The following is a 23,325-nucleotide window of genomic DNA, read 5'->3' as shown; positions in this document are numbered from 1 at the left end:
GATCAGATCAGTTGCTCAGGGGTGTCTGACTCTTTGCGACCCCATGAATCGCAGCATGCCAGGCCTCCCTGTCCATCACCAACTCCCAGAGTTCACTCAGACTCACATCCATCGAGTCAGTGATGCCATCCAGCCATCTCATCCCCTGTCGTCCCCTTCTCCTCTTGTCCCCAATCCCTCCCAGCATCAGAGTCTTTTCCAATGAGTTAACTCTTCACATGAGGTGACCAAAGTACAGGAGTTTCAGCTTTAGCATCATTCCTTCCAAAGAAATCCCAGGGCTGATCTCCTTCAGAATGGACTGGTTGGATCTCTTTGCAGTCCAAGGGACTCTCAATAGAGTGGCTAAACTCTACACTTAAAATTAGTTACAACAAAAGATTACTTTTAGACACAAACACGATAAAAGTTGTTAAGCTTTGTTAAAAGTTAATGCAGAATCAGACTTAAAAATGTAATATGATCTTGAATGTAAGGTGTTTATTTTACATTAATACAACTAGAGCTGTGCCAATTATACTTTGGAGTTCAATGATGAGTTAACAGTAAACTCAAGTTGTAATCAGCCAGTAGATGTGAAATGAGAATGAACTATGTTGCAGCAACCTGCAAAGTATAGAATGGGTTTCAGTTCGGTTTAGATCAGCTCAGTTGCTCAGTCGTGTCCGACTCTTTGTAACCCCATGAATTGCAGCATGCCAGTCCTTCCTGTCCATCACCAACTCCCAGAATTTACTCAAACTCATGTTCATCGACTCAGTGATGCCATCCAGCCATCTCATCCTCTGTTGTCCCCTTCTCCTCCTGACTTCAATCTTTCCCAGCATCAGGGTGTTTTCCAATGAGTCAACTCTTCTCATGAGGTAGCCAAAGCATTGAAGTTTCAGCTTTAGCATCAGTCCTTCAAATGAACACCCAGGACTGATCTCCTTTAGAATGGACTGGTTGGATTTCCTTTCTGTCCAAGGGACTCTCAAGAGTTTTCTCCAACACCACAGTTCAAAAGCATCAATTCTATGGTGCTCAGCTTTCTTCACAGTCCAAATCTCACATCCATACATGACTACTTGAAAAACCATAGCCTTGACTACACAGACCTTTGTTAGCAAAGTAATGTCTCTGCTTTTCAATATGCTATCTAGGTTGGTCATAGCTTTCCTTCCAAGGCGTAAGCATCTTCTAATTTCATGGCTGCAATCACCATCTGCAGTGATTTTGGAGCCCCCCAAAATAAAGTCTGACACTGTTTCCACTGTTTCTCCATCTATTTCCCATGAAGTGATGGGACCAGATGCCATGATCTTCATTTTCTGAATGTTGAGCTTTAAGCCAACTATTTCACTCTCCTCTTTCACTTTCATCAAGAGGCTTTTTAGTTCCTCTTCACTTTCTGCCATAAGGATAGTGTCATGTGCATATCTGAGTTTGTTGGTATTTCTCCTGGAAATCTTGATTCCTGTTTGGGCTTCTTCCAGCCCAGCATTTCTCATGATGTACTTTGCCTTTAAGTTAAATAAGCAGAGTGACAATATACAGCCTTGACATACTCCTTTTCCTATTTGGAACCAGTCTTTTGGTCCATGTCCAGTCCTAACTGTTGCTTCCTGACCTGCATATAGGTTTCTCAAGAGGCAGGTCAGGTGGTCTGGTTTGCCCATCTCTTTCAGAATTTTCCACAGAGTATTGTGATCCACACAGTCAAAGGCTTTGGCATAGTCAATCAAGCAGAAATAGATGTTTTTCTGGAACTCTCTTTTTTCTCGATGATCCAGCGGATGTTGGCAATTTGATCTCTGGTTCCTCTGCCTTTTCTAAAACCAGCTTGAACATCTGGAAGTTCATGGTTCACATATGGCGGAAGCCTGGCTTGGAGAATTTTGAGCATTACTTTACTAGCGCATGAGATGAGTGCAATTATGCAGTAGTTTGAGGATTCTTTGGCATTGCCTTTCTTTGGGGTGAAGTGAAAACTGAACTTTTCCAGTCCTGTGGCCCCTGCAGACTTTTCCAAATTTGCTGGCAAACCACTTTTAGCATTGTGCAGCTATCTTCACTATAGTCTGATATGTAGGTTAACACAGACATAAAGATAATCTGTAGGGTCTTAAAATAATTTTTTTCCAGACTTTTGGAGAATTTCTACTCCATGCAATATTGGATCAGCTTTCACAACTTATTCCAAAGTCATAATTAATGTTTTTCTACTAAGAACACCTGATTTCTTTAATACCATTAGGTATGAAATAATGATGATAAATCTCCACTTGTATAGGAAAACAAAGACTGTGTTTTTCCATTTCCTTTAGAAATGTTAACTGAAATAGTAGACAACCGAAGTTTTGTCTTGTGAAAAGACATGTGAAAGTGAAAGTCGCTCAGTCATGTCAGATTCTTTGTAATTCCATGGACTATACAGGCCATGGAATTCTCCAGGCCAGAATACTGGAATGGGTAACCTTTCCTTTCTCCAGGGAATCTTTCCAACCCAGGGATCGAACCCAGGTCTCCTGCATTGCAGGTGGATCAATGACTAAAAATGAAATGAGAAAATACAACAAGGGATGGAGGAAGAGCGAGCTGGGAGTGGGGGAAGTGGGAGAAAGGAAGGAGGGGTAAGTGGAGGGAAAGAGAGGTGGTTGTGGAGGGAAGGGGAAAGAAAGAAGGAAAAGCAGAGAAAGGAGGAAGAGGTCAGGAGGAAACAGAGTAGAGAAAAAGAGAGGAAGAAGGGAGCATGGGAAACAATATTCTTACAGCTCGAGAAGAAAAGGAGTGTCCCTAATAGCTGAAAACTAGAGAACTCCTCAAAGAAACAGGTGTTACATCGAGGGAATACAGTAAACTGGCAGAGATAGAAATAATTTTACAGAAAGTCTAGAAATGAGAAGGAACAGGAACAAGTGAGTGAAGACCTTGGAGTGTGTTTCAGTTGACTATTGTGAGCAGAAATCTTCTCACTGGGCTATTAGCCCCTCCTCATGTCTCCTGAGCAAAGAAGCAAGAAGATTGAGTCTGTGATCAGAGACACAGGGCATGTCCCCCTGCCCCTACAGGGTACAGACCACCCTTCTTCCAGAGGACAACTTCCTGGGAGTGACCATGGGAGTGGATGACTCTACCAAAGGGAGACCAGTTAAGGAGGCTGCTGGGCTCTGCATCCAGGCCGTGTCTTAGGTCCACAGAGAATGAGGATGGAGCTCTGAATGGGCAGGTTAAGCCTGAGGGGCCAGGCTCCCAGGGAGTGTGGGATAGAGAGCAGGGAGCTGTGTTCACCAGCAAGAAAGGACACCTTCTTTCTCTACCATCTGCTCTCTGCTTCAGCCACCAGGACCTCCATCCTTACTCAGAGGTGTCTGTGCTAACAAGGTCCCATTTCTTAGGGTCATAAGTAGTCAGAAGAGTGTCACCAGTCAGGTTGGATGGTGAACTTTGGGTGTCAGGCATCCATGTTGGCTCCCTGGGGCTCCCAGCTGCTGTCTGAGGGGAGAAACCCAGGACAGGGAGCACTAGGAGTGTCTGAAGCAGGAGCGCAGGTGCTCCCTGCTGCCTTGTTGGGTGGTGGCTTCAGTGAACAGAAAGGGGAAGAGGAGGAACAGCCCCGCTGCAGGACTGAGGGGAAGCACGGTCTTCCTAACTCCCCTAATTGGCTGTGGGAATGCCCAAGCTATCACCAAGGCTGAGTGTCCTAAGGCCCCCCTGCTAGGTGGTCCAGGGGAGATAGCTGAACACTTACTTACATTAGGTTCAGCAACAACTTGAAGGGAGAAGCCTCAAAATCTGTCTAGTCTATGTATTTTCCCTGGAGGAAGTTGAACTTGGGACATACAGACTGCTCAGAGATTCTCTGTTCATGATGCTGCCCACCGTGTTACCCAGAGTTCAAGATTATGGCCTTGCTCCATCCTTGCAGTGTTACTTTTCTGCTGGCAAAAGAGCTTGGTTCTTTATTGCATCTCATCCATGCAATGTATGCTCCATGAAGTACTCCTATGAAGGGCTGAATGAAAGTTTAGATGAAAGAAATGAGTTGGATGAATGAGGAATGAATACCTCAAACCAAAGCCTGTACCTCTCCCAGAGCCCTCTTGTCCTGTCTTGGAACAACCAGTCTCTCTGGTCACTCTCCTTCACGTGGCTGTGTGTTTCTGCCTCAGTCTCCTCAGGGCATCCTTCACGTCCTTGTTTCTCAGACTGTAGATGAGGGGGTTGAGCATCGGGATGACCAGGGTGTAGAAGACAGAGACCACCTTGCCCTGATCCATGGACTGCAGAGCTCCTGGCTGGGCATACATGATAAATGCAGTCCCATAAAGGAGGGACACGGCTGTCATGTGGGAGCCACAGGTGGAGAAGAGCTTGTGTCTCCCTCCTCCTGAGCGAATCCTCAGGATGGTCACTGTGATGTAGCCATAGGAGACAAGGACCACAAGGATAGTGCCCACAATTACAAGGCCACAGAGACCAAACATGACCAGCTCATTGGTCGTAGTGTCAGCACAAGCAAGCTTGAGCAGAGGCAGCACATCACAGTGGAAGTGGTCGATGTGGTTGGAGCTGCAGAACGGGAGGCTGAATGTGAAGCTGGCCTGCAGGATGGAGTTGAAGGAGCCCCCACAGTAGCAGCCCAGCATTAGCAGGGCACAGACCGAGGGGCGCATGGAGATGGGGTAAAGCAGGGGGTTGCAGATGGCCATGAAGCGGTCATAGGCCATCACGGCCAAGAGGAATCCCTCAGTGGTGATCATGGTGGAGAAGAAGAAAAACTGGGTGACACATCCTGCAAAGGTGATGACCTTGGTCGACGACATTAAGTCAAACAGGGCCTTGGGGTAGATGACAGATGAGTAGCACAAGTCCAGGAAGGAGAGGTTCTTGAGGAAGAAGTACATTGGGGAGTGCAGACGGGCATCCAGCGTGATGACCACGATCATGGTGAGGTTCCCCAGGACGTCCACCAAGTACAGAACAAGGAACAGAGTAAACAGCAGGGCCTGGGTCTGTGGGCCACCCCCAAATCCATCCAGCACAAACTCCTGCAGAGGCATCACTGAGAGGTTTCCATTCCCATAGGGTGACATGATCCTGACCATGACACGGTGCAGAGAGCAGAGAGCAGGTGGGAGGCAGGGAGAGGGAGCAGGTCAATGTCACATGATCGTCCTGCCTTGGAGATCAAGGACATTGCACCACCTCACTGCACAGTGACCAAGAGACCACCAGCTGCCCAGTTGTGCTTCCAGATGAGTATGGACTGACCTGAAAAGGGAACATTTCCTCTGATTCATTAATGCATAAATATGGAAGTTTATTCTCTCTGGGTTACTCTGGGCTGCTGTTATGGGGTGTGTAGTGGCTGCCAGGAGCTTTAGAGGCTGAAAACTTGAAGTGTGAGGAGTGTTGTAACCTCCTCTGTCTCTTCTCAATAAATGCTTTCCATCTCCATAGGGATGTTCCTGAGCTCTGTAATTTCCACTCCTCACTCAAGTATCTAATCCTGCACTTTCCTGTCTTATTAATTCATTCACTAATTTTATAAATATTTATTGAACACCTCATGCCAGCCTGGTGGTGTATTGTTGATGATTGTACCTCCAGGCCAGGCTGGGACCAGAGCAGGAACCAGCACCAACCAGGAAATTTTCTCTCAGTCTGTCCTGAAGACCATGAGCCCCATGTAGCATCAATATGTGAACCTGGACCACAGCTTCATTCTGTCTGCAGAGCACTGTGCATCCTTGAGGATCTCAAGGGGCTCTCATTTGAGCGGGCAGGGTCCACTCAAATGTGAATTTGGATATGGGCACTGAGGCTGGACAGGGTGCTGCCCTACACATGTTGGCCACCAGCCCTATGCACCGAGGCCTGTCCTGCACACACACACACACACACACACACACACACACACACACACACACACCCTGTCTGCCCATCCAGGTCCTCATCTCATAATAATCTCAAAGTGACCCACCTTCACCCACTATCCCCAGATTTGGTGACCTTGCTGTTATATCCCTGGGGGTTCCCAGCTTTATTTATTTGGCTGTTTCCTGGGACAATTCATACACCTTAGGGGCCTTGAGTCATCACCGCAGTGACCCCTCACATACCTGTGGAGCACATGACCAGTGCTTGGCATTTTCACCTGGGAAGCCAAGCTTCCAAACTTGTTTTGAAAAACTGAACAAACACATTCTTCTGGCTTGTTAAGATGGCCAAGTGAGGCTACTGCAGTTTCTTTAGTAAACCTGCCTCTGAGTTGAGCCTAACAAATACCTCCAGGGTGGAGCAGAGAAACCCAGCATTGCTATTGAGGATCTATTGAATATTTGTAGTGACTGTGTCCTGAATCCTTTCCTTGCAAACTCTCATCACTCAAGTGTGATCTGAGCTCCTTCAGCACCAGCAGTGCCTGATGCTTGTTAGGTTCAGGATCTCAGGCCATTGACTTAAAATCCACCTTTGTACGAGGACCCCTGATTATTTCCACTCCTGTTAAACTCAGACTTGCTGCCCTAACTGATCCTGCCCAGGGCAGTGGGGAGTTGGGGACCATGTTGTCTAGGATCCAGGCTCCCAGGACTCACCTGTCAGTGATGCTGACCATGCCCTGCTGAGTGATGACCATACCACTCCTGTGATGTCAGGAGGGGCATGGCTCACGCAGGACCCTGTGCTCCTGCAGAGGACAGGACTCCTCACCAGGTCTGTGCTGCTGCTGCTGATGTGGTGTTGAGGGCCCCCTCCCTTGTCCACCTCTGGCCTTCTGTGCAGGGAAGTGAGAGGGAGGAGGGGACACAGGGGGAAGCAGGCTCTGGCTGCAGGAACTCCTGGGTCTTGATAGAAGCAGAGCAGGGGATGGACTCAGTCACCTGACTCTCCACATTATCTGCCATCTGGGCAATATGTCAGGTTCCTGTACCTGAGGGTCACTCTGCTCAGAAGATGCTATTTGCAGGTCTGGGACTTGAGGCCTCGAATGGCCAATTAGGTGAGACCTGGGCTTCTGAGTACACTGGGACTCACAACCCTCTGGGTCCCAGGAGCTGCAATCCTGTGGCCAATCATCCTTTGTACAAGGGAGGCAAGAAGACCATTAGGGAGCCCTGAGTGTGGTTGGGGCAAACAGTAGAGAAATGCAGACAACTTATATGGACACTATGGACATCCTTGGAAAGGTCTCCCTGGGCAGCAGGTGGGACCTCCTGGCCCACAGCCCTTTCTCCTCCTCTGCTCCATCCTCATCTGTGGTTGTGAAGAAAAGTGACAGGTGGGGAGTCTGTACCCAGGGCAACAGCATAGCCCTTTCTATGACACCTATTACCATTATGATCCTTTTTATGCTAAAACTGTCCTGTTTTTGGCTATTTGGATTCTCTTCAAGGCAGCCCCACAGTCACTGAATATAGCTTAAATATATCACTTCCATTGAAACAAAATATTTTAATCTCAGTTGGAAAACCAAAACAAAATTATAAACATGATATATATTTAATGTTTAATTTAATATAGAAAATTTGAAATGGAAATGCTGGATAAAATTGTATCATATACATTTTAAGATAAACAAGGATCACATGCCTTAATAATTATTAGACAAATTAGACTTCTGGGAAAAAGTTTATTTGTAAAGGGACATGTCATAATGAAAATGTTTTATCCACCTGGATCATAGGAAAATTTAAATGTGTATACAACTAACAGAGACTTAAAATATAGGAAGTAAAACCCGACAGAATTAAAAAGAAATAATCCCACTTCTGGGCATACACACCAAGGAAACCAGAATTAAAAGTGACACATGTACCCCAATGTTCATCAGAGCACTGTTTACAATATCTAGGACATGGAAGCAACCTAGATGTCCATTGGCAGATGAATGGATAAGAAAGCTGTGGTACATATACATAATGGAATATTACCCAGCTATTAAAAAGAATGCTTTTGAATAAGTTCTAATGAGGTGGATGAAACTGGAGCCTATTATACAGAGTGAAGTAAGTCAGAAAGAAAAACACCAATACAGTATATTAACACATATATATGGAATTTAGAAAGATGGTAATGATGACACTATATGCGATACAGCAAAAGAGACACAGATGTAAAGAACCAACTTTTGGATTCAATGGGAAAAGGCGAAAGTGGGATGATTTGAGAGAATAGCATTGAATCTTGTATATTATCATATGTGAAATAGATCACTAGTCCAGGTTCGATACATGAGATGTTGCTCAGGGCTGGTGCACTGGGATGACCCTGAGGAATTGGATGGGAAGGGAGGTGGGAGGGGGTTCAGGATAGGGAATACATGTACACCCATGGCTGATTCATGTCAATGTATGGCAAAAATCACTACAATATTGTAAAGTAATCAGCCTTCAATTAAAATAAATAAATTTAAAAAAAGAAGAAAAAGAATGGCAATGCACTTCAGTATTCTTGCCTGGAAAATTTCATGGACAGAGGAGCCTGGTGGGCACATTCCAAGGGTTTTCAAAGAGTCAGACACAACTGAGTGATTAAGATACACACATATTCAAATTATGGGCGATATAGGTGATGTTTTACCATCTCTCTAAATAATAATGCAAGAGAAAAACTGTAGTCATGTTACAATTGAATATACCTATCAACCACATTGATTCTACTTGACATAGAGAGAACAATATATTCAGCAACCGCAGAGTAAACTACCTTTAGCACATGGAACAGGATTCTAGTAGGCTCCATAGTGACCCCCTCACCTCAATAAATGTCTGCCTGAAAATGCAAAGAGTGATCTTAATTGGAAATAAGATCTTTCAAAATAAATTAGTTAGGATGAGGTCACGCTAGATTAGGTGGGCCCTAAATGCATTCACAGGTGTTCTTCTGAGAAGAAGAGATGAAACAGAGACACAAGACACAAGGAAGAAGGGCAAGTAAAAGCTGGGCACAGGTTGGAGTGATGCATCAGTAGGGTCAGGGAAGGAGTGCCAAGGATGGCAGAGGCTGCAGAAGCCTGGAAAAGTCATGGAAAAGTGTTTGCCCAAATTTTCAAAAGCAGCAGGCCCTGGAGACAACTTGATTTTGGACATCTTTCCTCTAGACCTTCAAGAGAGCAAATTCCTGTTGTGAAAATCACTGTGTGTTAATTAGTTCTGGCAGCCCTGGTCACTGACACAGAAGAGCAGTGAGGCAGTCTGCTTTCACCTGGCAAGGTCAGCAATACACCTCCACTCTCCTATCGCAGGGCTATGTCCCCTCTCCAGCTCTATGTCAGAATGTACTCTGCAGAGATATTGATCCCCTTTTCCAAATCTTCCATATTCTAGGTCACTTATTTCAATTGTTTTAAACATGATCACACATCACAATTTACTTGTAGAATCTTCTTTACAGAGATGTTTAGGTTACTTCCTTTTTTATTTTTTCAGTAAAGCATATTATGCAATGAACATTTTTGTCCTCCCTAAGGTTTGATGTGTTCAGTTCAGTTCAGTTCAGTTGCTCAGTTGTGTCTGACTCTTTGCGACCCCATGAATCGCAGCATGCCTCCCTGTCCATCACCAACTCATGGAGTCTACTCAAACTCATGTCCATCGAGTCAGTGATGCCATCCAGCCATCTCATCCTCTGTCGTCCCCTTCTCCTCCTGCCCCCAATACCTCCCAGTATCAGGGTCTTTTCCAATGAGTCAACTCTTTGCATGAGGTGTCCAAAGTATTGGAGTTTCAGCTTTAGCATCATTCCTTCCAAAGAACACCCAGGACTGATCTCATTTAGGATGAACTGGTTGGACCTCCTTGCAGTCCAAGGGACTCTCAAGAGTCTTCTCCAACACCACAGTTCAAAAGCATCAATTCTTTGGGACTCAGCTTTCTGCACAGTCCAACTCTCACATCCATACATGACCACTGGAAAAATCATAGCCTTGACTAGTCGGACCTTTGTCAGCAAAGTAATGTCTCTGCTTTTTAATATGTTGTCTAGGTTGGTCATAGCTTTCCTTCCAAGGATAAGCGTCTTTTAATTTCATGGTTACAGTCACCATCTGCAGTGATTTTGGAGCCCCCCCCCCCACCAAATGAAGTCTGACACTGTTTCCACTGTTTCCCCATCTATTTCCCATGAAGTGATGGGACTGGATGCCATGATCTTTGTTTTCTGAATGTTGAGCTTTAAGCCAAAGTTTTCACTCTCCTCTTTCACTTTCATCAAGAGACTTTTTAGTTCCTCTTCACTTTCTGCCATAAAGGTGGTGTCATCAGCATATCTGAGGTTATTAATATTTCTCCCAGCAATCTTGATTCCAGCTTCTGTTTCTTGCAGTCCAGCGTTTCTCATGATGTACTCTGCATAGAAGTTAAATAAGCAGGGTGACAATATACAGCCTTGATGTACTCCTTTTCCTTTTTGGAACTAGTCTGTTGTTCCATGTCCAGTTCTAACTGTTGCTTCCTGACCTGCATACAGATTTCTCAAGAGGCATGTCAGGTGGTCTGGTATCCCCATCTCTTTCAGAATTTTCCACAGTTTATTGTGATCCACACTATGCCAAAAGTCTTTGGCATAGTCAATAAAGCAGAAATAGATGTTTTTCTGGAACTCTCTTGCTTTTTCCATGATCCAGCGGATGTTGGCAGTTTGATCTCTGGTTCCTCTGCCTTTTCTAAAACCAGCTTGAACATCAGGAAGTTCACAGTTCACATATTGCTGAAGCCTGTCTTGGAGAATTTTGAGCATTACTTTACTAGCACGTGAGATAAGTGCAATTGTGCAGTAGTTTGAGCATTCTTTGGCATTGCCTTTCTTTGGGATTGGAATGAAAACTGACCTTTTCCAGTCCTGTGGCCACTGCTGAGTTTTCCGACTTTGCTGGCATATTGAGTGCAGCACTTTCACAGCATCATCTTTCAGGATTTGAAATAGCTCAACTGGAATTTCATCACCTCCACTAGCTTCGTAGTGATGCTTTCTAAGGTTCACTTGACTTCACATTCCAGGATGTCTGGCTCTAGATCAGTGATCACACCATTGTGATTATCTGGGTCATGAAGATCTTTTTTGTACAGTTCTTCTGTGTATTCTTGCCACCTCTTCTTAATATCTTCTGCTTCTGTTAGGTCCATACCATTTCTGTCCTTTATCGAGCCCATCTTTGTATGAAATGTTCCCTTGGTATCTCTAATTTTCTTGAAGAGATCTCTATTTTCCCATTTTGTTGTTTTCCTCTATTTCTTTGCATTGATCAGTAAAGAAGGCTTTCTTATGTCTTCTTGCTATTCTTTGGAGCTCTGCATCCAGATGCTTTCCTTTTTTCCATTGCTTTTCAGTTCTCTTCTTTTCACAGCTATTTGTAAGGCCTCCCCAGACAGCCATTTTGCTTTTTTGCATTTCTTTTCCATGGGGATGGTCTTGATCCCTGTCTCCTGTACAACGTCACGAACCTCATTCCATAATTCATCAGGCACTCTGTCTATCAGATCTAGGCCCTTAAATCTATTTCTCACTTCCAATGTATAATCATAAGGGATTTGATTTAGGTCATACCTGAATGGTCTAGTGGTTTTCCCTACTTTCTTCAATTTAAGTCTGAATTTGGTAATAAGGAATTCATGATCTGAGCCACAGTCAGCTCCTGGCCTTGTTTTTGTTGACTGTATAGAGGTTCTCTATCTTTGGCTGCAAAGAATATAATCAATCTGATTTCAGTGTTGACCATCTGGTGATATCCATGTTTAAGTCTTCTCTTGTGTTGTTGGAAGAGCGTGTTTGCTATGATCATTGCATTTTCTTGGCAAAACTCTATTAGTCTTTGCCCTGCTTCATTCTGTATTCCAAGGCCAAATTTGCCTGTTACTCCAGGTGTTTCTTGACTTCCTACTTTTGCATTCCAGTCCCCTATAATGAAAAGAATATCTTTTTTGGGTGTTAGTTCTAAAAGGTCTTATAGGTCTTCATAGAACCGTTCAACTTCAGCTTCTTCTGCGTTACTGGTTGGGGCATAGACTTGGATTACTGTGATATTGAATGGTTTGCCTTGGAAATGAACAGAGATCATTCTGTCGTTTCTGAGATTGCATCCAAGTACTGCATTTCGGACTCTTTTGTTGACCATGATGGCTACTCCATTTCTTCTGAGGGATTCCTGCCCGCAGTAGTAGATATAATGGTCATCTGAGTTAAATTCACCCTTTCCAGTCCATTTTAGTTCACTGATTCCTAGAATGTCGACATTCACTCTTGCCATCTCTTGTTTGACCACTTCCAATTTGCCTTGATTCATGGACCTGACATTCCAGGTTCCTATGCAATATTGCTCTTTACAACATCAGACCTTGCTTCTATCACCAGTCACATCCACAGCTGGGTATTATTTTTGCTTTGGCTCCATCCCTTCATTCTCTCTGGAGTTATTTGTCCACTGATCTCCAGTAGAATATTGGGCACCTACTGACCTGGGGAGTTCCTCTTTCAGTCTCCTATCATTTTGCGTTTTCATACTGTTCATGGGGTTCTCAAGGCAAGAATACTGAAGTGGTTTGCCATTCCCTTCTCCAGTGGACCACATTCTTTCAGATCTCTCCACCATGACCCGCCCATCTTGGGTTGCCCCACAGGCATGGCTTAGTTTCATTGAGTTAGACAAGGCTGTGGTCCTAGTGTGATTAGATATACTAGTTTTCTGTGAGTATGGTTTCAGTGTGTCGGCCCTCTGATGCCCTCTTGCAACACCTACCGTCTTACTTGGGTTTCTCTTACCTTGGGCGTGGGTTATCTCTTCCTGGTTGCTCTAGCAAAGCACTGCTGCTGCTTCTTACCTTGGACAAGGGGTATCTCCTCACCACCACCCTTCCTGACCTTCAACGTGGGATAGCTCCTCTAGGCCCTCCTGCGCCTGCACAGCCACTGCTCCTTGGACGTGGGGTTGCTCCTCCAGGCCGCTGCCCCTGGCCTCAGGTATAGGGGTGTGAGGTAGCTCCTCCCATCTGCCGCCTCTGGTCTCAGGCGTGGGGGCGTTGGGTAGCTCCTCCTGGCCGCCACCCCTGACCTCGGATTCGGGGTAGATCCTCTTGGCCGCTGCCCCTGACCTCGGACGTGGGGTAGCTCCTCTCAGCCGCTGCCCCTGACCTCGGATGTGGGGTATGTCCTCTTGGCCATTCCTGTGCCGTCGCAGCCTGGCACTCTCGGCTTCTGCCCCTGACCTCAGATGTGGGGTAGCTCCTCTCAGTCACGCTTAGTGCACCAGTCGCTTGGACTATATGGACGATCGTGGGCAAAGTGATGTCTCTATTTTTTAATATGCTGTCTAGGTTTGTCATAGCTTTCCTTCCAAGGAGCAAGCACCTTTGAATTTCATGGCCTCAGTCACTGTCCACAGTGATTTTGGAGCCCCCAAAATAAAATCTGTCTCTGCTTCCAATATTCCCTCTTCTATTTGCCATGAAGTGATGGGACCAGATGCCATATTCTTAGCTTTTGAATGTTGAGCTTTAGGCTAGCCTTTTCACTCTCCTCTTTCACCCTTATCAAGATGTTCTTTACTTCCTCTTCACATTCTGCCATTAGGGTCGTGTCTTCTGCATATCTGAGGTTGTTGATCCCAGCAATCTTGATTCTAGCTTGTTCTTCAACAAGCCTGATATTTTGCATGATGTACTCCACTGCTACTGCTACTGCTAAGTCACTTCAGTCGTGTCCGACTCTGTGCGACCCCATAGACGGCAGCCCACCAGGCTTCCCTGTCCCTGGGATTCTCCAGGCAACAACACTGGAGTGGGTTGCCATTTCCTTCTCCAATGCATGAAAGTGAAAAGTGAAAGTGAAGTCGCTCAGTCGTGTCTGACTCTTAGCGACCCCATGGACTGCAGCCCACCAGGCTTCTCCATCCATGGGATTTTCCAAGCAAGAGTACTGGAGTAGGGTGCCATTGCCTTCTCCGTATGTACTCCACATAGAAGTTAAATAAGCAGTGTGACAATATACAGCGTTGTACTCCTTCCCCAACTTCAAACCAGTCAGTTGTCTCATGTTCAGTTCTAACTGTTCCTTCTTAATTCACATGCAAGTTTCTCAGGGGGCAGGTAAGTTGATGTGGTACTCTAATCTCTTTAAGAATTCTCCACAGTTTGTTGAGATTCACAGTCAAAGGCATTAGCTTAGTCAATGTAGCAGAAGCAGACTTTTTCTGGAATTGCCTTGCTTTCTCCAAGATCCAACAAATGTTGCCAATTTGATCACTGGTTCTTCTGCCTTTTCAAAATCCAGCTTGTATATCTGGAAGTTCTCAGTTCCTGTATTGCTGAAGCCTAGTTTGAAGGAATTTGAACATAACCTTACTAGCATGTGAAATGAGTAGTTGTAGAATCATTAAAACAATCTTTGATATTGGGGTTTGGAATGAGAACTGACCTTTTCCAGTCCTGTGGCCACTGCTGAGTTTTTCAGATTTGCTGACTTGTTGAGTGCAGCACTTTAACTGCATCATCTTTCAGAATGTAAAATAGCTCAGCTGGAATTCTATCACCTCCACTAGCATTGTTTGTATAAATGCTTCCTAAGACTCACTTGACTTCACACTCCAAGATGTTCAGCTTTAGGTGAGTGACCACACCAACATGGTTATCTGGGCCATTAAGATCTTTTTGTAGACTTCTGTGTATTCTTGCTGCTTCTTCTTAATCTTCTCTGCTTTTGTTAGGTCCTTACCATTTTTGTCTGTTATTGTGCCCATCTTTGCATGAAATGTTTCCTTGATATCTCATTTTCTTAAAGAGATCTCTAGTCTTTCCCATTCTATTGTTTTCCTCTATTTCTTTGCATAGTTCATTTAAGAAGGCCTTATCTCTCCTTGCTATTCTCGAGACTCTGCATTCAAGTGGGGGTATATCTTTCCCTTTCTCCCTTTCCTTTTGCTTCTCTTCTTTGCTCAACTATTTGCAAAATCTCATTCTTTTTTACATTCTTTTTTGGTTTAGACTATCATGGGCCATTAAGTAGATTTTCCTGTGCTAACTAGTAGATCCTTCTTGCTTATCTCTCTTACACATAGTAGTCTGTGTATGTTAATCCCAAACTCCTGTTTGATCATTTCTCTGCCTTGCACATTTTCTGTTTGGTAATTATATGTTATATATATATATATATATATATATATATATATATATCTGTAAGCATATCTCTGTTTTGCAAATATGTTCAATGGAGTATTACTCAGCCAGGAAAACAATGAAATAATGCCATTTGCAGCAACATGGATGGACCTAGAGATTATCATATGATGCAAAGAAAGACAGAGAAACAAACATTGTATCACTCATATGTGGAATTCCCTTGGTTTTTCTATGATCCAGTATATGTTGGCAGCTTGATCTCTGGTTCCTCTGCCTTTTCTAAATCCAGCTTGTATATCTGGAAGTTCTTGGTTCACATACTGTTGAAGCCTAGCTTGAAGTATTTTGAGAGTAATTTGGCTGGCATATGAAATGAATGCAACTGTATGGCAATTTGAACTATGTTTGGCATGCCTTTTCTTTGCAAATGGAATGGAAACTGACCTTTTCCAGTCCTGTGGCCACTGCTGAGTGTTCCAAATTTGTAGGCATAGTGACTGAAGCACTTTGACAGCATCACCTTTTAGGATTTGCAATAGCTCAGCTGGAATTCCATCACTTCCACTATTTTGTTCGTATTAATGCTTCCTAAGGCCCAGTGGGCTTCACAGTTCTGGTTCTAGGTGAGTGACCACACCATCATGGTTAACTGGGTCATTAAGGTCCTTTTTGTAGAGTTCTTCTGTGTATTCTTGCCACTTCTTCTTAATCTCCTTTACTTCTGCTAGTTCCTTACCTTTATTGTGCCTATCTTTGCTTGAAATGTTCCCGTGGTATCTCCAATTTTCTTAAAGAGACCTGCATTCTATTTTCCCCCTCTATTTCTTTGCATTGCTCATTAAGAAGGCTTTCTTATCTTTCCTTGCTATTCTCTGGAACTCTGCATTCATCTGGGTATATCTTTCCTTTTCTTCTTTGCCTTTTGCTTTTCTTCTTTTCTCAGCTATTTGTAAGGCCTCCTCAGACAATCACTTTGCCTTCTTGCAATTCTTTTTTTGGGGATAATTTTGGTCACCACCTCCTGTACAATGTGACAAACCTCTGTCCATAGTTCTTCAGGCACGCAGTCTACCATATCTACTCCTTCAAATCTATTCTAAAAAGCAAGGGAAATCACAAAAAAGTAACGGAATACCCAAAGAGTCTACTTCTGCTTCATTGACTCTGCTAAAGCCTTTGACTCTGTTGACCACAACAAACTGTGGAAAATTCTTAAAGTGATGGGAATACCAGACCACTTCACTTGGCTCCTTGGAAATATGTATGAAGGTGAAGAAGCAACAGTTCAAACCAGACATGGAGCAACAAACCAGTTCAAAACTGGGAAAGGAGTATGTCAAAGCTGTATATTGTCATCCTGCTTATTTAACTGATATTCAGAGTAATATCTTCCGGTGGTTGGTGTCAAGTTCATGATATTCAAAGGAAATGTCACCCTGGGACAAAAGACATGGTTTCAGTCATTCAGAGCTTTGTGCAGCAGAAAATTTACTAAAGTGAAAGAATAGGAAAGCTTCTGACATAGACATCAGAACGGGGAAGAAAGAGTCCACCCCCCTCACTAGTTTTAGCAGGGCAGTAATATCATGGCATCTAGTCCCATCACTTCATGGCAAATAGATGGGGAAACAGTATTTATATTTTTGGGCTCCAAAATCACTGTAGATGGTGATTGCAGCCATGAAATTAAAAGACGCTTACTTCTTGGAAGGAAAGTTATGACCAACCTAGACAGCATATTAAAAAGCAGAGACATTACTTTGCCAACAAAGGTCCATCTAGTCAAGGCTATGGTTTTTCCAGTAGTCATGTATGGATGTGAGAGTTGGACTGTGAAGAAAGCTGAGCTCCGAAGAATTGATGATTTTGAACTGTGGTATTGGAGAAGACTCTTGAGAGTCCCTTGGACTGAAAGGAGATCCAACCAGTCCATTCTAAAGGAGATCAGTCCTGGGAATTGTTTGGAAGGACTGATGCTAAAGCTGAAACTCCAATACTTTGGCCACCTGATGTGAACAGTTGACTCATTGGAAAACTCTGATGCTGGGAGGGATTGGGGGCAGGAGGAGAAGGGGACGACAGAGGATGAGATGGCTGGATGGCATCACTGACTCGATGGACATGAGTTTGAGCAGACTCCGGGAGTTGGTAATTGACAGGGAGGCCTGGCATGCTGGGATTCATGGGGTGGCAAAGAGTCGGACACGACTGAGCGACCGAACTGACTGAACTCACTGATATACTTTTCTGTTGGCTGCTAAGAAGATAAAAAAAATACTTCAAGACTGTACAAGTTTGCAAAAGTTTTACCGGAATCCTTCTCCCACAGGGTACATCCCCAAATAACATCGATCCAAGATTAGTCAAGGAGAATGGGTTCCTGGCAGAATGTCTCTTGGCGAGATTAAAGCAATGGATATGAGAAAACAGGTTCCCAGGCAAGATTTGTTACAATTATAATCATTAACATACAGACAAAGAAAATCATACCCATGAATAAAATATATTACTGCTGCACATTTATTAGTTCCATATCTTAAAAAAAAAAAAAAAAAAACAGTTTCTGGGGCAATATACATTGTTGCACAAGACTTAATGAAAGCTTGAGCAAGACATATTGATGCCTCGGCAGCCTACATGATTAATGCAAAAGAATGTGAACAAAAATGTTCACCTCCACCTTAAAGGGGCCTTAGACTCCCTATCAACCTGCCTAAGTCTTAACTCTCTCAAGAGTACATCATGCGATATGCCATGCTGGATGACTCACAAGCTGGAATCAAGACTTCTGGGAAAAATATCAACAACTTCAGATATGCAGATGACACCACCCTAATGGCAGAAAGTGAAGATGAACTAAAGAGCCTCTTGATGAGGTGAAAGAGGAGAGTGTAAAAGCTGGCCTAAAGCTCAACATTCAAAAAACTAAGATCTTGGCATCCAGATCTCATCACGTCATGGCAAATAGTTGGGGCAACAATGGACACAGTGACAGATTTTATTTTCTTGGACTCCAAAATCACTATGGATGGTGACTGCAGCCAAGAAATTCAGAGCAAAGCTATGACAAACCTAGACAGCATATTCAAAAGCAGAGATATAACTGCCAACAAAGGTCCATCTAGTTGAATCCATGATTTTTCCATTAGTCATGTATGGATGTGAGAGTTGGACCATAAAGAAGTCTGAGTGCCAAAGAATTGATTCTTTTGAACTGTGGTGTTGGAGAAGACTCTTGAGAGTTCCTTGGACAGCAAGGAGATCAAACTAGTCAGTCCTAAAGGAAATCAAATCTAAATATTCTTTGAAAAGACTGATACTATGGCTTAAGCTCCAATATATGTGCTACCTGATAGGAAGAGCTGACTGATTGGAAAAGACCCTGATGCTGGGAAATACTGAGGGCTGGAGGAGATATGGGTGACCAAGAATGAGATGGTTGGATGGCATTTGTCGACTCAATGGACATGAGTGTGAGCAAACTCTGGGAGATGGTGAAGAACAGAGAAGCCTGGAGTGCTGCAGTCCATGAGGTTGTAAAAAGTCAGACTCAACTGAGCAACTGAATGACAGCAACAACAATTAAAGACTCAATGAAAAATCTTCAAGCTATGAATATATATTTCTTTAAATACAAATGCTTATTTCTCTAAATATGTTATACACATTGAAAACTAACATGAAAATATACTCAACAGAAATAATCATTAGTGAAATGAAAATAAAAAACAATGTGATAATACGTTGGAACTATCAGGATGGATATACAAAAGAAACAATTGACTAGAAGAAATTGGAACATTCTTGTGCTGTTGATGGGAATGTAAAAAGTACTATGGAAAATTCTTTGCAGGTTCCCCCAAAATTAAAAAAAAATTACTATATGATCCAGTAATCACATATTTAGTGTATATCCTGCCTCAATTTGACAGCAGTAACTACAAGAGATATTGGCACACATACATACATAGCAGAATTCTTCATAGGCAGAAGGTGGAAGAAACACAAGTGTTCACTGGTGAATAAAATGGTAAACAAAATGTTGTGGTGTATATATGAGGGAATATTATTTAGCCTTTTAAAAGATTAAAATGCTGATATTTACTGCAGCATGGGTGAAACTTGAAGACATTTTGTTAAGTGAGATAACCAGACACACAAAAAGACAAACATCGTAGGCTTTACTTATGTGAGGTATCTAAAGTAGTCGCATTCATAGAGACAAATCAAAGTGTTGGCTGCCAGGGGTTGAGGCAGGGAAAATAGGGAGTTACTGCTGAGGGGTATGCAGTTCAGTTTTGCAAGATGAAAAGAGATGAAATAAGTTCTGGAGATTTGTTACACGAGAAGGTGCATATGCTGAGCACTGCTGAACTGTACACTTAAAAGCAGGTACAACAAAAATGTTGCTTTTTAAACACAATTAGAAACTTATAACTTTAAAAAAAGTTAGCATAGAAACAATTTAAAGTACAGTATGGTCCTGAAATTCAAGATGTTTATTCTACACTAACTCAATAATGTAACTAGAACTATTTAAGTTACATTTTTGAGTTCAATGACTAATTAACACTGAACTCAAATTATAATCAGCCAGTAGATATGGACTGAGAACCTATTAAGTGGCAGAAGATTGCAAAGCATGTACAGAACTAAATAAGCAGGGTGACAATATACAGCCTTGACATACTCCTTTTCCTATTTGGAACCAGTCTGTTGTTCCATGTCCAGTTCTAACTGCTGCTTCCTGACCTGCATATAGGTTTCTAAAGAGGCAGGTCAAGTGGTCTGGTATTTCCATCTCTTTCAGAATTTTCCACAGTTTATTGTGATCCACACAGTCAAAGGCTTTGGCACAGTCAATAAATCAGAAATAGATGTTTTTCTGGAACTCTCTTACTTTTTCAATGATCCAGCAGATGTTGACAATTTGATCTCTGATTCCTCTGCCTTTTCTAAAACGAGCTTGAACATCTGGAAATTCATGGCTCACATATTGCTGAAGCCTGGCTTGAAGAATTTTGATCAGTACTTTACTAGCATGTGAGATGAGTGCAATTGTGCGGTAGTTTGAGCATTCTTTGGCTTTGGGATTGGAATGAAAACTGACCTTTTCCAGTCCTGTGGCCACTGCTGAGTTTTCGGAGTTTGCTGGCATATTGAGTGCAGCACTGTCACAGCATCATCTTTTAGGATTTGAAATAGCTCAACTGGAATTCCATCACTTCCACAAGCTTTGTTCATAGTGATGCTTCCTAAGGCCAACCTGACTACACATTCTACAATGCCCGGCTCTAAATGAGTGTGAAAGATATTCTTGTAAGATGGTATAGGTAAAAGAATATCTATTTGAACCCCCATAGAATGATACAGGACAAATGAGAGGGAGAGAGAAAAGAAGGAGGAGGAGGGGGCATTGGAGGGGGAGGAGGGGGCAGAGGAGGGGAGGAGGGGAAGTGGAGGGGGAGGGAGTGGGGAATGAGGATGATGAGGAGGACAAGGGGAAAGTGGGTGGGAGATAGAACAATATTACAGCATGAGAGGATGAGAAGCACGATATCATGGAGAGGTAATTCAGGGAACTCAACAAAAAATATATTGTATCAGATGATTACAGAAATATACTACAGAGACAGAAATAATTTTGGAGAACTCAAAGCGAAGACAAATGGGGCCAACAGATACCTTGGAGTGTGCTGGAAATAAGTGATGGTGAGTAGCAATTTGATGCTTGGGTGTTGGCTCCTCCTCACAGTTCTCCTGAGCAAGAGATGGAGAATTATGATCAGAGACCACTCCCAAGTTCACTGGACAAGTTCCTTGTAGTAACCATGGGAGTGGATGACGCTACCAAAGAAAGACACCATGAGGAGGCCTCTGGGCTCTGAGTCCAGGCTGTGTGTTGGGTCCATGGAGCACGAGGATGGATCTCTGAATGGGCAGGTCAAGATTGAGGGACCAGGCTCCTGGGGAGTGCAGGACAGGGCTAGAAAGTTATGCTCCCTGCCAAGAAAGTTCACCATCTCTTAGCAACCCCTGATTTCTTCTGCAGCCACCAGAATAATGTTAATAATGTTACCCTTATTAACAGATGTCTGCGCTGACAAAGCACCATTTGTCAGGGTCATAAGTAGTCAGGACAGTGTCACCTGCCAGGCTGTGTGGTAAAGGGTCAGTTGAGCTTTGAGAATCAAGCATCCACGTTGACTCCCTGGGGTTCCCAGCTGCTGTATGAGGGGAGAAACCCAGGACAGGGTGCACTGAGAGCCTCTGAAGCCGGGCACAGGTGCACCCTGCTGCCTTGTTGGTGCGGTAGTATCAGTGAACAGGAGGGGAAGGTGGAAGAACAACCACACTGCAGAATTAAGGGGGAACCTGGTCTTCCTAACTCCTCCTAATTGGCAGTAGTAATCTCAGGCTACCACGAAGGAAGATGCGAGGCTGAGTGTGCTAAAACCCCCCTTCTAGGTGGTCCAGGGGAGAATTCTGAGCACACATTTGCATTCAATTCAGGAAAGAAGTGAAGGAAATGGCCAGAGACTTTGTCTAGTTATGTACCTTCACTGGTAGAGTTGAACTTGGGACACATACTATGCCTCAAAGACTCTCTGTTCGTCACTCTACCTACAAAGTTCAAGATTAGAGTCATGCCCTATTGATGATATTAATTTTCTGATGCCAAAGAAAATGTCTCATTCACTTTGTATCTCACACTCAAAATGCGTGGCCGATGGTATGTGAAGGATTGAATGAAATGTTGGATGAAAGAATGAATTGAGGGAATAAGGAACAAATTCCTCCAACCAAACCTAGTGCCTCCCATGAAGCCATCTTGTCCTGACATCAAGACGCACTGCCCCTTCTGGCCACACTCCTTCACGTGGCTGTGTGCTTCTGGCCCAGTCTCCACAGGGCATCCTTCACCTCCTTGTTTCTCAGACTGTAGATGAGGGGGTTGAGCATCGGGATGACCAGGGTGTAGAAAACAGAGACCACCTTGCCCTGCTCCATGGACTCCACAGCTCCTGGCTGGACATACATGACAAAAACTGTCCCATAATAGATGGACACAGCAGTCAAGTGGGAGCCGCAGGTGGAGAAGAGCTTGTGTCTCCCTCTTCCTGATCGCATCTTCAGGATGGTCACTGTGATATAGCCATAGGAGGTGAGGATCACAAGTATGGTGCCCACAGTTATGAACCCACAAAGGCCAAACATGACCAGCTCATTGATGATAGTGTCAGCACAGGCAAGCTTAAGTAAGGGAAGCACATCACAGAAGAAGTGGTCGATGTGGTTGGAGCTGCAGAATGGGAGGCTGAATGTGAAGCTGGTCTGAAGAATGGAGTTGACACAGCCCCCACAGTAGGTGCCCAATACCAGGCAGGCACACACAGAAGGGCGCATGGAGATAGGGTAGCACAGGGGGCTGCAGATGGCCACAAAGCGGTCATAGGCCATCACGGCCAAGAGGAATGCCTCAGTGGTGCCCACCATGGAGAAGAAGAAGAACTGAGTGGCACATCCTGCAAAGGTGATGACCTTGGAGGAGGACAGGAAGTTGGCCAGGGCTTTGGGGTAGATGACAGATGAGTAGCACAAGTCCACAAAGGAGAGGTTCTTGAGGAAGAAGTACATTGGGGAGTGCAGACGGGCATCCAGGGTGATGACCATGATTATGGTGAGGTTCCCCAGGATGGCCACCACGTACAGGGCCAGGAACAGAGCAAACAGCAAGGCCTGGGTCTGAAATCCATCCAGTACAAACTTCTGCAAAGGCATCGCTGAAAGGTTTCTATTTCCATAGGGTGACATTTCCCTGAACTGGGTGACAGGAGCAGAGAGTCAAGAGCAGGAGAGAGATAGTGAGATGGAACAGGTCAAGGTCACATGGTGATCCTCCCGTGGATCACACACACCCTTCCGTGCCTCACTGCCCACGGACCAACACACTATCCACTGCCCATTCCTCCTTTCAGATGAGCTCAGACTGACCTGAAATTGTAAACATTTCCACTGACTTGCACCTTCATAATCATGCATGGAGCCCTCCCTCTCTGGGAGACTCTGAGCTGTTGTCATGGGGTTTGTCCAGGGCTCCTCCAGAGCTGAGTGTCTACGGTGTAAGTATGGCTTGCATCTCCTGGTCATTTATGAGGAACATGTATTCCCTCCCCATGGGGATACTCCTGAGTCGTGCCATTTCTACACTTTGTTCGAGTATCTAATACTG

General features: G+C 44.0%; 2 protein-coding genes across 2 annotated transcripts; both read right to left on the bottom strand.

Annotated features, from left to right (window-relative positions):
- Positions 1-4,124: 4,124 nt before the first annotated feature.
- On the bottom strand, positions 4,125-5,075 carry LOC139180122 (olfactory receptor 9S13-like). The gene has a single exon (XM_070781405.1). It carries the CDS (start codon positions 5,073-5,075, stop codon positions 4,125-4,127), a length of 951 nt encoding a protein of 316 aa, XP_070637506.1.
- Positions 5,076-21,968: 16,893 nt separating this feature from the next.
- LOC139180121 (olfactory receptor 9S13-like) lies at positions 21,969-22,907 on the bottom strand. The gene has a single exon (XM_070781397.1). It carries the CDS (start codon positions 22,905-22,907, stop codon positions 21,969-21,971), a length of 939 nt encoding a protein of 312 aa, XP_070637498.1.
- Positions 22,908-23,325: the final 418 nt, after the last annotated feature.

Source organism: Bos indicus, chromosome 3, assembly GCF_029378745.1.
Source record: "Bos indicus isolate NIAB-ARS_2022 breed Sahiwal x Tharparkar chromosome 3, NIAB-ARS_B.indTharparkar_mat_pri_1.0, whole genome shotgun sequence".
NCBI lineage: Eukaryota > Metazoa > Chordata > Mammalia > Artiodactyla > Bovidae > Bos > Bos indicus.
The sequence above is the reverse complement of the archived record's forward strand: the minus strand, read 5'-3'. Positions and strand labels throughout refer to the sequence as shown.

Bases quoted from the DNA above. Each gene is read 5' to 3' on its own strand.
- LOC139180122 (XM_070781405.1), bottom strand. From the start codon at position 5,075: ATGTCACCCTATGGGAATGGAAACCTCTCAGTGATGCCTCTGCAGGAG.
- LOC139180121 (XM_070781397.1), bottom strand. From the start codon at position 22,907: ATGTCACCCTATGGAAATAGAAACCTTTCAGCGATGCCTTTGCAGAAG.